Source organism: Peromyscus californicus, unplaced genomic scaffold (genome assembly GCF_007827085.1).
Source record: "Peromyscus californicus insignis strain IS unplaced genomic scaffold, ASM782708v3 Scaffold_4__1_contigs__length_199733344, whole genome shotgun sequence".
Taxonomy (NCBI): domain Eukaryota; kingdom Metazoa; phylum Chordata; class Mammalia; order Rodentia; family Cricetidae; genus Peromyscus; species Peromyscus californicus.
The window spans coordinates 189,145,156-189,158,237 of NW_026294562.1; the positions used below are offsets into that span (position 1 = coordinate 189,145,156).

The window sequence follows — 13,082 nt, forward strand, 5'->3', positions numbered from 1 at the left end:
GTCTGTACCTAGATCTGCATCCTAAATTGCAGAATCGTGTATTATTGGCTGTCAGCAACGGAGAACAAATGAAACATCTGAGAAAGGTCAGAATGGCCTGGGGATGATAATGAAGATAGGCACGTGCCGAGCACTGAAGGGAATGTGGACTCAGTTGACAATGTGTTTCTTAAATCTGAAGTCTAATTCAAAACCCCGAGAAGTTTACAAATGTGATACCAATACATTTATAAAACTCAGGTTTAAACAGCAGACCCGCGTGTGGTGCAGACAAGGACCCTGAAAATAAACAGCCGCTGCTTTGCGAGGCGCCTTCCTGGGCCTGGGTCCGAGTCTCCACCGCTGTGGGCAGCTCAGACGCCGAAGCTCTAACTGCAGCTATGAGCAGCAACGAATGCTTCAAATGTGGACGATCTGGCCACTGGGCCAGGGCATGTCCTACTGGTGGAGGTCGGGGTCGTGGAATGAGAAGCCGCGGCAGAGGGTTCCAGTTTGTTTCCTCGTCTCTTCCTGATATCTGTTACCGCGGTGCTGAGTCTGGTCATCTTGCCAAGGATTGTGATCCTCAGGAGGACGAAGCCTGCTATAACTGCGGTAGAGGTGGCCACATTGCCAAGGACTGCAAGGAGCCCAAGAGAGAGCGAGAGCAATGCTGCTACAACTGTGGCAAGCCAGGCCATCTGGCTCGTGACTGTGACCACGCGGATGAGCAGAAGTGCTCTTCTTGGGGTGAATTTGGACATATTCAAAAAGACTGCACCAAGGTGAAGTGCTATAGGTGTGGTGAAACTGGTCATGTAGCCATCAATTGCAGCAAGACAAGTGAAGTCAACTGTTACCGCTGTGGCGAGTCAGGGCATCTTGCACGGGAATGCACAATTGAGGCTACAGCCTAATTATTTTCCTTTGTCGCCCGTCCTTTTTCTGATTGATGGTTGTATTATTTTCTCTGAATCCTCTTCACTGGCCAAGGGTTGGCAGATAGAGGCTGTTCCCAGGCCAGTGAGCTTTACTTGCAGTGCAAAAGGAGGAAAGGGGTGGAAAAAAACCGAATTTCTGCATTTAACTACAAAAAAAATGTTTATGTTTAGTTTGGTAGAGGTGTTATGTATAATGCTTTGTTAAAGAACCCCCTTTCCGTGCCACTGGTGAATAGGGATTAATGAATGGGAAGAGTTCAGTCAGACCAATAAGCCCTTTGGGTTTGAGTGTGTTCCCATGTAGGAGGTAAAACCAATTCTGGATGCATCTGGGCTTCCATAAATAACATTAATTTTTGGCATAATGACGGCCTTGGATTGTCTGACCTCAGTAGCTATTAAATAACATCAAGTAACATCTGTATCAGGCCCTCATAGAACATGCAGTTGAGTGGGAGTAAATTGAAAAGACAAATGTGTTGCTGGCTATGCCAGAGAAATCAGGATAAAAGCCTAACACAGGAGCAGCTTCATCCCATACAGATGGTGATGGCAAAGGTGTAGAACACATTTTTTTTCAAAGACTAAATCTAAAACCCAGAGTAAACATTGCTCAGAGTTAGCATTATTTGGAGCTATTCAGGAATTGCAGAGAAATGCATTTTCACAGAAATCAAGATGTTATTTTTGTATACTATATCACTTAGAAAACTCATTTGCTGTAATCAGTTTTTAAAAGTCAGATGGAAAAAGCAACTGAAGTCCTAGAAAATAGAAAATGTAATTTTAAACTATTCCAATAAAGCTGGAGAAGGAAGGGGGGAAAAAACTCAGGTTTACATCAACATTCAAATGAAAATGTTCAGAGTTGAAATTTGGTAACTGCATACAAATAATAAGTAGTGGATGCATTTATGCAAGAAATCGTCAGATTATTAGTTTACGTTAAATGAAAGATAGGAAATTAAAAGTGGATTACTAGGTAGCACAGATTTTATTGTCCCTGTTCTTAAGTGGGAGAAGTGGGAAAATTTGGGATTTGAGTCCAGTTTAGGTGATATAGTGAAATTCTGTCACCCTCAAAACAAAGTTGAAATGTTCTGGAGTCTGATCTGCAGAAAATCAGGATATATAATTTAAAGAGAACAGTTAAGCCAAATGTTTTGCTATAAAATCTCTCTAGTGGAGTAACTTCACATGTCTTCCTTTAATTTGTTGTTAGTTTCTGTCCATTATTTTCCAAAACTAACTGAATTAAAACACTGACCTACTCTGAAGAGAATTCAACCAGCCAGCCCATGGCAAGAGGGGGCAGAACAAAGCATTGGTGTTTCCTGGTTCTCCTGGCTACTAGCACATTCTGTGAAATTGTGCTTTCAGCCTCAATCAAATGATCAGGCTACTTAATTGACCTCTTCTTTTGGTCCCGTTCCTTTCAAGCAGTACATAATTGTCACTGTAAAAATTTAACCCAGCAACCCATAACTCCTTTTTAAATCTAAATTTATAGTTGACTTCATATATGTCCAAGTTTTGTATGGGAAGTGATACATGACTGTCAGGTTTTGGTTTTGAAAAGTGAGTTTATTAAGTACACAGACAGCAGCAGTGAAGGAACAAAATAGCAAATAACTGAAAGGCAGTAAAATTCCATATCAGACAGGAGCTCACAGGGGCCCACAAACACTGACCTCGACAGTCCATGAAATGTAACAATCAGTAGAAGGAACGTGGTGGTGGGAGAGGAGAATATCAAGGAGAGAAGGGAGGAGAAACTCCTCTTAGGATGTAATGTATTAGAGAAAAAGGTTTAAAAATTGTTTTTGATAAAAAAAAGCCTAAGATATATACCGGGGGAAAAACATCTTCAACAAATGGTATTAATCCAACTGGATGTCTGCATGTCAAAAACCTCCTGCACAAAACTCAAGCCCAAGTGGATCAAAGGCATCAACATATAATCAGACACTGAACCTGACAGGAGAGAAAGTAGGGAACAGCTTTAAATATATCACAATTGGAGACAATTTCCTAAACAGAACACAGATTATCGTGGGCACTATTATGGACAATTAACAAGTGGGACCTCATGAACTTAAAAAGCATCTGTAAGGCAAAGGACACTGTTAATAGGACAAAAAGGCAGCCCAAGGAATGGGGAAATATTTTCATCAACTCCACATCTGGAAGAGGGATAATGTCCAAAATATGTAAAGAACTCTAGAAATTAGACATCAACAAACCAAATAATGAAATTAAAAATTTTGAACATATATAAACAGAGAATTTTAAATATAGGAATCTCACAGACTGAGAAACAAATAAATGTTCAATGTCCTTACCCATTAGGAAAATAAAAATCATAACTATTATGAGATTCTATCTTACACCTGTCAGAATGGCTAAGATCAATAACATAATTGATAGCTCATACTGGCAAGATACGGACCAAGGGAAACATTCCTTTATTGCTATTGGGAGTGTGAACTTGTGCAGCCACTATGGCAATCAATATGCCAGTTCCTCAAAATATTGGCAATCAACTTACCTCAAGAACCAGCAATACCACTCTTGCACGTATACCCAAAAGAAGCCCCATCCTAAAACAAAGACAATTGTTCTACTATGTTAATAGTGACTTTATTCTTAATAGCCAGAAAGTGAAAACAACCTAGATGTCCCTCAACAGAAGAATGGATAAAGAAAATATGGTATGTTTAAACAATGCAGTATCACAGCGCTCTTAGATAAAATGACGTAATGAAATTTGTAAACAGATGGGTGGAAATAGAACAAAAAAATCATCCTGAGTAAGGCAACCTAGACCTAGAAAGACAAACACAGTATGTTCTCATTTATAAGTAGATATTAGCTATTAAGTAATGTGTAATCACATGACAATCCACAGATCTTGAGATGTTAGAATAAGAAGAGATGTTTAAGGGGGAATACATGGCTCTCCATTGGAAGAGGAAATAGAATAGATTTTGTGGGTGGACTGTTTGCACATAGAGGAAGGGAACAGGAGATGTCAGATTGGGGAAGGAGGGACAGAGTGGAGAGTATGGAAAGAGATAACTAAAATAGGTGGCAATATAGAAACATAGTGCATATAAACTTACTGGAACCTATGAGCGTGACCCTGGCAAGGATTCTTTGTAATGGAACATATGGAGCCTGAACCAGCCATCATCTGTAACCAGGCTAGGGTCACAGTGTTGGGACTGGGACACCAACCCAACCACAAAACCTACTACTACCTGTCTTGTCCACAAGATGCACTGGGACGATGATGGTTCAGAACTTATGAACAAGGCCAACTAATGACTGGTCTACTTTGAGGGCCAAGCTATGAGAGGAAAGTCTACAGAGGCTAAGACCTCTTAAAGGAGAGGCTATCCCAGAAATGACATTGAAATGAATTTAGATTCCCAATGACAGTGTCAGTAAATCATCATGAAAAGGTAAATGAATAAAGAAGAAAGACTTCATTATAGAAACCCTCTCTGTGTATTTGGAGATGGTAAAATACAGGAAGAAATATTAATGTAATCTGTAGAGACCTGCTCCCCAGTTAAAAACAGGGTTCAGAGAAAAAATCCACAGAGAAGCAAAATGGGACTTAGGACCTTTCTATCACAGGGGTATGCAATAAATCCCCACATGAACTGTTTGGGTCATGACCTTTATTATTCTCCTTGCTTCAACTTTCCATTGCATATATATACACATACAAATGTATGAGGGGTCCACACTGGATCAGGCCCTCCGAATGGGTGAGACAGTTGATTGGCTTGATCTGTTTGGGAGGCATCCAGGCAGTGGGACCAGATCTTGTGCTCATTGCATGAGTTGGCTGTTTGAAACCTGGGGCCTATGCAGGATTGTTTGGCTCGGCCTGGGAGGAGGGGACTAGACCTACCTGGACTGAGTCTACCAGGTTGACCTCAGTCTGTGGGGAAGGCTTTGCCCTGGAGGAGATGGGAATGGGGGGGGGGGCGTTGTGGGGAAGGTGAGGGGGACGGGAGGGGGGAGAACAAGGGAATCCGTGACCGATATGTAGAACTGAATTGTATTGCAAAATAAATTAAAATAAATTAAAAAAAAAAAAACAAATGTAAATTTCCACAGTAGAAAGGTTTTACAAGGCTGTTTCTCAGGGTCACATAGCAGTCTTCTAGATACACAGAGTCACAGGTAGCAATTGCCTATCAGCTTTAATTCCTGGAGGGCAGGAGCTGTGGTTGTAAATGTAACCTTGTCTCTTAAAGGGGCAGCTACAAGAGTCACAAAGGAGAAAGACTATAAACTACAGGGGAGGGGTAAACAAGTCATGCACTGTCCTCACCTATATTTCTAAGGTGAAGGTAACACTATAGGCTAGCATTAGTGAACAGAAAAAAAACAAAATCACTGTATATTCTTTTTCTGGCTCAGAAAAGCATGGCTGCAGCTGAAAGCAGTTTGCAACAGTCAATGGGCAGTGTGAATTGTCTGTGAGTAACCAAGGCACCCTGTGTAAACCAAGGGGAAAACGAACAGTGCACATCAGCACATTTGCCAGAAGACTGGCTGGCTGGCAGGAAAAGTGTTTCAGTTCTAAAAATACCCTTTCTATACTGTGCATTGTCTCACAACACAAAATGAAGCCCTTGCAGTTTTTTTGTTCAAGACCTGGGCTGGGTGTCTCCATGCTGTTCCAGCCATCTGTGGAGTCCTCTCCCATGGTAACTGGTGAGAAAGCTATTTCTCTCTAGACATGGTTAGTTGGCTAATAGCCTTTTCCTATTAGTTACACAAATCTCAGGACTTACACATAAACAGTTTATTGATCCTAAAATCTTGCATCATAAACTGGGGTGGAAGTATACACAAAGTGTGGATAGCTTTGGGGGTCAAAGCAGGGAAGCCCTGAAGGTTTGTTATCAGTTGGCAGAGTGAACTCACAGCAATTCATTTTTCTTTAATCTCTGAAGGGCTTTGATTCAACAAAGCCAGACACTTTACAATTCCATCTTTGAGTATAATCTGTGAAAGTCTTGCTTGGGATCTATCTACAAAGACACTTTGTCTGGCCAAATTGCCTTGTCAATATATATAGTTATATGTATATGGAACAGATCTATAAGTCTCTCACCCATAATGTGATTTCTTCAATTTACCATTGCTTGCTTTTTTCCATTTGCCCAGCTACCAGACTGCTCTGTACAACACACCAGCTGCCCAGATTGGTGAGTCTTCCCTTTCCAATTCCTCACCATTTCCCATGAATGTAGCCTGAGAAATATTTCTTGCTGTCAGACCCCCAGGGGTCCTCGGGCTGCATACACCATTACTCATTCTCTCTTGATGTAGCATTGAATACTCTCGGACCCCCAAGTGGGTCCTCTGGGTATGTACACGGCTAACCCTTACCCCTTCTTGACAAAGGGTGGGATACCTTGTGCAGATTCACAGATCCTTCTTCCAACCTCAGGAATGCCTGAGATTGGCTTCTTGGATCCTGTTTGTTATTTTAATTTTTTTATTTTTTCTCTCAGCTGCAGTCATGGGATATAAAGGGTTCCTCCTCTTCGTTCCATTCTTCCTCTGAGAAATGCCTTAAATATCCCTAGATACCAGTAAATATGGCTGCATAATAGCTGCTTGGACCCCAATATTTCACAGGAATTATCTAACTCCTGCCAGAGAACAGGCAAATGAAGAGTTACCTTATCCCCAAGCTTTTTACCTAACCCTCCCTTTCTGATTTTCTCTCTCCTGCTCACATGCATTCCTAAACGTGAGGAATCTCTGACTCTAAAGAATCTCTGCCTATCTGATCTCCACTCTACTCTCCAGTATCAGGCAGGCTCTTCTAACTGCCCAACTCTGGCTCCCACCTCCACTCTTACTGTCACCTGTTCTTGAGCTGCCCTGAGTAGCATGGACAGGTCTGGAAGTAGGCTAGGATGCATGCAAATGAGTTTATGATCAGGACCCACAGTGGGATTATAATAATCTGGATGGCTCTATAGCCAGATATCAGTTTAGAGCCTGCCTCCTGGCGAGTCTTCCTAAAGCTGTCCTCAAACCAGCAAACTATCAAAAGCTACAAAAAATGTAATTCAAGATATGGAATAAAGTCTGTCTCATGTCTCCCAGAGTTTCCTGACATCAGGGCTAACTTAAGCATCTGGAAAGAGGGTCCCTGACCCCACAGGTAGAAGTCTCAGCTGTGGCATTTAAGGTGTCATGGGAGAGATGAGGAAGACCATGAACAGAAGTGCAAATGCTGGCACATGCTATCCAAGTGGCTGCATAAAGGCTTCCATGTCTCTGTTTTAAATGTGTGGTAGAAAAGGCCACGTGGGCTAATGGCTGCCTTGCCCCACTGCCCCACTTGGGCCATCAACTGAGCCTTGTCCAAAGTGCCACTGGTCAGTTGACTGCCCTCCTGCACCTCTTGGCATAGGGACATCAAACAAAGACCTCCAGCACACTTCCTAGGCTTGGCCACCAGCTCACAAGGAACCCAGGATGCAGCATGGGGCAATCCATTTCCTTCCTTTTGGACACCAAGCCACTTACTCGTGAGGAAGTTTTGGGGTCCCACCTCTCCTTCTCACTTCCCTATTGTTGGGGTAGAGGGGCAGTCTTACCCACCTCAACAGACTCCACCACTTAATTGTACTTTCAGGGGCACCTAATGGGAAGAGATTTTCCAGCTAAGGTAGGAGCTTTTGTTTCATCTGCTCCCTCCACATTCCTCATTCCAGACCCATCAACAGTGCCTCTCCTCCTCCTCATGCACAGTGACACAGACAGGGCCCTTCTCTCTCTCAAGTTACGAGGACACTAGGATCCACTGCCTTGTCACCAATTCCAGAAGAATAAGGTCTCACCTCACAAGCTTTTCCCTTCCTGGTTCCCTCAGCTAAATAACTACCCAGATTTTACATTTCCCATGGCTGTTTCTTAATATGTTTAAAAATTCTCCTAAGCTCCAGAAACAAGCTTGAATCCATCCAGACAGGTCAGATCTGCTTCAGATAAGTACAATCCAAACTTTCCTGGTCCCAGGACCCCCTCCCTTACCCTGGGAATCACACACACCAATATATATATATATATATATATATATATATATACATATATATATATATATGTATATATATATATATATATATATATATATATATATATATATATATATATATATATATATATATATATATACTTTTTTCTAAGCTTTTCTGTCTCACCAGTACCCTCAGAAACACAGGCAGCCAGAGTCCCAAGTTGAAAATGATGATGGACAGCTCCAAAGCAGCAGACAACAATCCACCATCCCAAGATGCCTGTCTACCTCAAAAGCTCCCTTCCCTATCCCCCAAGAGTCAATCGACCCTCACTAAGTCAGCTGGAAACAGTTATTGGGAGACACAGCATCCCTATTCCTGTTCACCCACCTTTTTTTTATAATAAGCAAAGAGCCTGGAATGTTGAAATTCCTGACCACTCCTCCAGCTACATGATTGCACATGTGCAGTTCAGTAGCCAAGTAAGGGGCCTTACATTCCTATGTAATCTGTGTGCTGTATGATTACGTAATTTGTGGCAGTGTGATCACACAATCTGTGCATGTGTGGCCTAGCTCACAAGCCCATATGTGCATGTGTGGGGGAATCCATAAGAAATGGGACACAGGCCCCTCCCCCTTCTTCCTCTTCTTCCTCTTTTTCTCTTCTTCTTCTTCTTCTTCTTCTTCTTCTTCTTCTTCTTCTTCTTCTTCTTCTTCTCCTTCTTCTTCTTTTTCTTCTTCTTCTTCCTCTTCGTCTTCCTCCTCCTCCTCTTCTTCCTCTTCTTTTTTTCTCCTTCTTCTTCTTCTCCTTCTCCTTCTCCTTCTCCTTCTCCTTCTCCTTCTCCTTCTCCTTCTTCTTCTTCTTCTTCTTCTTCTTCTTCTTCTTCTTCTTCTTCCTCCTCCTCCTCCTCCTCCTCTTCTTCTCTTCCTCCTCCTTCTCGTTGTCCTCCTCCTCCTTCTCCTCCCCCCTTTTTCTGTGCACATGTCTTCCACAGGCCTGGTCATGCTCTCTTCTGTCCCTCCCTTCTCCCATTAAAGTTCCGATACTGGGTTTTGTCTTGCCTCATGGCCTTCCTTGCATGGTAACAGTGACACCTAATGAATAACAGTACTGCTGCATTAAAACCAACATACTGCATCTCCTTGCAGTCTCCATCAAAATAGTATTTACTTATTTCTCTGGACCTTCACAGTATAGACAGTATTTTAAGGTAACAAAATATAGAATGAGAAAAAGAATTTCCTGATGTAGATTATCAAGTAAAAATGTCGAAATGGTAACAGAACATTAACTGATCTAGGGAATGATCATGGGAAAGTACTGACACAGGAGGATGGCTGGCAGTTGGAACATGCCTTTGAAAGAGATGCTTGAGTGTATAGACTTGCTAATCAATTGTCACACCACAGGGAAGGCTACAAGTGTTCCATGAAATAGTAGAATGATGGAAATTACCCCAAATAATCCAATTTCTTTTTTTTTAAAAAAAGATCAAAGGCAATAAAAGAAAAGAGGGAAATGTTTTAATGAATAACATTAACTGCACTGCAACTAATATAATGTAAGTATTGATTGAAATCACGTGAGTCCCCAGAAAAAGGGATAAAAATAGAAAATTTTTGGGTGGGTATTTAGTGATTTTTTGCTGATGGTGAGTGAAACAGATTCATGATCTCTTCAAGTATCAGTGGTGTCCTCAGAGGTCTACTCGTAATTACTTGTGTGTAGTTATAGTGATAGCTCTGAAATTTTATGAGAATAATGTGTTGTTCTAGCCTGGCAAATGCAAAATGAAGTAGGTATGACATACTGGTTCTTAGACAGGAATTCCTAATATGTTACTGTTTTTAGTTATCCTATTCTGGGTCAGGGGAGACTGATCAGTGGATAAACTGCTTACTGCACAAACAAGAGGATCTGCATGCATATTGCTAGAACCCATTGAAAAGCCAGATGTAATAGCTCATGTATAGCACCCCGGTGCTCCATTGGCAGGGTAACAGGTAAAGAGCAGAAAAAAACCTCAAATCTGTTGGGCCACCTAGTAGCCATTTTCTGTGGAATTCCTTTACAGAGAAGAACCATGAACTAAGGCTAAATTGGGCATTTGACAATGATATCAATGGACTTCATTCTAATGTCAGTGAATTCACCAGGCTAAGCAGCAAAGCAGGGCTTAATTCTCTTCCATTCTCAGCACCATCTGGGACAGTAAGAGGATTCTTTTTATTTTAAATAGAATACAAAATGTAGATTTTATTAGATTCAATAATCTATTTCTAAATATTAACATAAGAAATAATACTATGTGTACATATATTACTGTAATATGTTTCTAGTAGTATGCTTATAATAACAGCAAAACATTCTAAATAACCTAAATACTGAATGTCTCTCAGCCAAGAATGATTCAAACTGTCTATATGACAAGTAGTATATATTTTACGAAAAATGACTGTGTCAAATTGTATTGCTATATATCACCCCTTAATTTACAGTTAATTTTTAAAAACATTCTTATTGATTCTTTGGTAACTTCATATCATGCACCCCAACATCTTTCATTGCGCAGTCTCCACACATCTACTCCTTAACCCAATATCCCCTCCTCATAACAAAGTTAAAGAATTAATTAAAAACAAAACAAACAAAAACTACACTTTTCACCTTCATTTTTCTGACCTTTCCAATCATCTTAGTGGCATTAGGAGCCGTGCTGTGTCACACAGTAGACCCTTCTGTCCACTCTGCTTTACTTGTAACTGTTCATTGCAAAGAGTTGTTGGTGTGGTTCAAGGCCTCTGACTTCTGCTACATCATTAAAACCAGACACTTACTGAAACTCTTCTTGAATATACTGCTGTTGTTTCTGCAGTTAAGGGTCTGCAGGACAAGTAAAGAAAGAGGATTCCTACTATCAAGCCTCTTGATGACATTCTGTCATGGCCCTTGGTCATTCCAAATAAGACCCAGAGAACTGTTGGTAGATAAGCAGTACAATATTCTTCATAGCATGTTAACTACTGTGCTGCACAGTGGCTACCAGTTTCTGTTCATAAGTAATGATAAAATGTGCCTTTTTATGAGATGTTACCCAAGCCTCAATGAATGTCCAGTTGTTTGAGTTGTAGATAATTAACCATGGCATTGCGATGAAATCAAACTTTATATTGCCATTAACAGGTGTCAGCACTGTTTACAATGTTTCATAATTAATTGCTGAGTTTAAAACCCACAACATCCCTGTTGAATGGGTCTAATGATCAAAGTACAATCAGAGGATTTCTTGTATGCAGACACACTACAGTTTCCTCAGGTCTCACCACTAATAAACGACATAGACTAAACAGTACTGAGACTGCTGTCTCAGAAGAAAATAGTAAACACTAAGTAAATTGATATGGACAATTGTTAGCTGCAGGGAGTAAGAGGCCAGCTCAGAGGTCTGTTCTCACCCAGACAACTGGAGATTATCCTGTCCTCTGCAAACTCTTGTGACTGAAAGAAAGCAGTACACCTATGTAAGTACAATTCATCGGTGATGCTGGCTACTGGTTGGGAAATCTATGGGACCAACAGCCTTCATACAGTAGGAAGTTGAAAGTCACTGCCATGATGAAGACTGAATATTCTCACAGCTCATCCTCCTGGCACATGAAAGGATCATGGAATGGTGTGTCTTATGAGGGTGTCAACATCAGACCTGAAAAAGACTTATTGCCATCAATATAAGAAAGAAAAATTTTAATTGAGTTGTAAGCATCACAAATGGGAAGAATGGAAGTGTCAAAATGTCTTTTTTCTCCTGTGGTGTCAGGAGCTGAGGAAATCTTGGGAAGAGAATAGACAAGACTTGTATTCTAGAGTGCAGGGACTAAAGGCCAAGGGTGAGGTTCTAGGTAGACTCAACCTTCCTACAGAGTCTGTCTCCCCAAACATTTACTGACAATTATTCCATAGACACCATGAAAAATTCACTTGTATGCTGGGGAGGAGTCATGGGGAAAAACGGCTTGCTGTAGAAGGTCCTGAGTAGGGATCCCCAGCAGCCCATCTAAAGGTTTTCACACAGTGCAGGGCTGTTTCCTCATGCTGTGTGTCAGTGAAAAGAGGATTTTAGGGGCTCAGTGGCAGATTGCCTATTCTAAAAATAGAGCTCTGTGTTCAGTGAAAGACCCTGTCCCAAACATAGTGGGGAGAGTGCTTCAGAAAGACACTAGATAGCAACCTCTGAATTCTATATATGCACACACACACACACACACACACACACACACACACACACACACACACACAAGAAAGGAACCTGGGTGACTGAGCAGGAAAAACTAGTTTGAATGTGTGAATTCAGCTAAAGTCCTGTTGTTTGAATTCTCTGCAAATTGTCTGTCTTCAAAATACAATTATTTATTGAGCCGAAGTTGGTGCAACATGCCTGCAATCTCTGCAACCAGGAATCAAATGCAGCAGAATCATAAGTTCAGGACCAGTGTGGGGTACAGAGAACAAAATTATCTCAAACAAATAAACAAGTAATTATTTTTGAGTACTAAAGCTTTGGAATAATCCTTTTCTACACTGTGGCAATTTGTTGCTGTGATTGATTTAATAAGGAAGCTGACTGGCCAGTAGCTGAACAGGATAAAGTTAGGCAGGAAAGCCAATTTGAGAATGATGGAAAGGAGAAGTGTGGAGTATGGAGTAGCCAGCCAGATGTAGCGGGAGCAGGAGATGAACTTGCCATGCTAATAACATGCTGCCATGTGGCAGAGCATTAATAAGGAATATAGTTTAACTTAAAATGTAAGAGCTAGTTAGTAATAAGCCTGAACTATTGGCTGAGCATTTATACTTTATATTCAGCCCCTGAGTCAATTACTTTGGAAGTGGCTGCCAGGTATTTGGGACCAGGCCTGAAGGAGAGAAGCATCTGACTACATACTACCCAGATAAAGACAAAGTATTTGCAAAGAGAATTTGGTCAAAATCCACAAAAAAGCTATGGTGCATGGAACTCTCACTGCTTTAGCAAATTCTCCATCAGCAGAGAGTTTAAAACACTTTCATAGTTACGCAAAACTCATCAAGAAGTGGGAGA

The 13,082-nt window shown here is 41.1% G+C and overlaps 1 protein-coding gene across 1 annotated transcript; it reads left to right on the top strand.

Annotated features, from left to right (window-relative positions):
- Positions 1–255: 255 nt before the first annotated feature.
- On the top strand, positions 256–1,681 carry LOC128125196 (CCHC-type zinc finger nucleic acid binding protein-like). The gene has a single exon (XM_052762339.1). The coding sequence runs from the start codon at positions 381–383 to the stop codon at positions 894–896; it is 516 nt and encodes a 171-aa protein (XP_052618299.1). The 5' UTR covers positions 256–380; the 3' UTR covers positions 897–1,681.
- Positions 1,682–13,082: the final 11,401 nt, after the last annotated feature.

Excerpts from the sequence above, each read along its gene's own strand:
- LOC128125196 (XM_052762339.1), top strand. The coding sequence starts at position 381 with ATGAGCAGCAACGAATGCTTCAAATGTGGACGATCTGGCCACTGGGCC.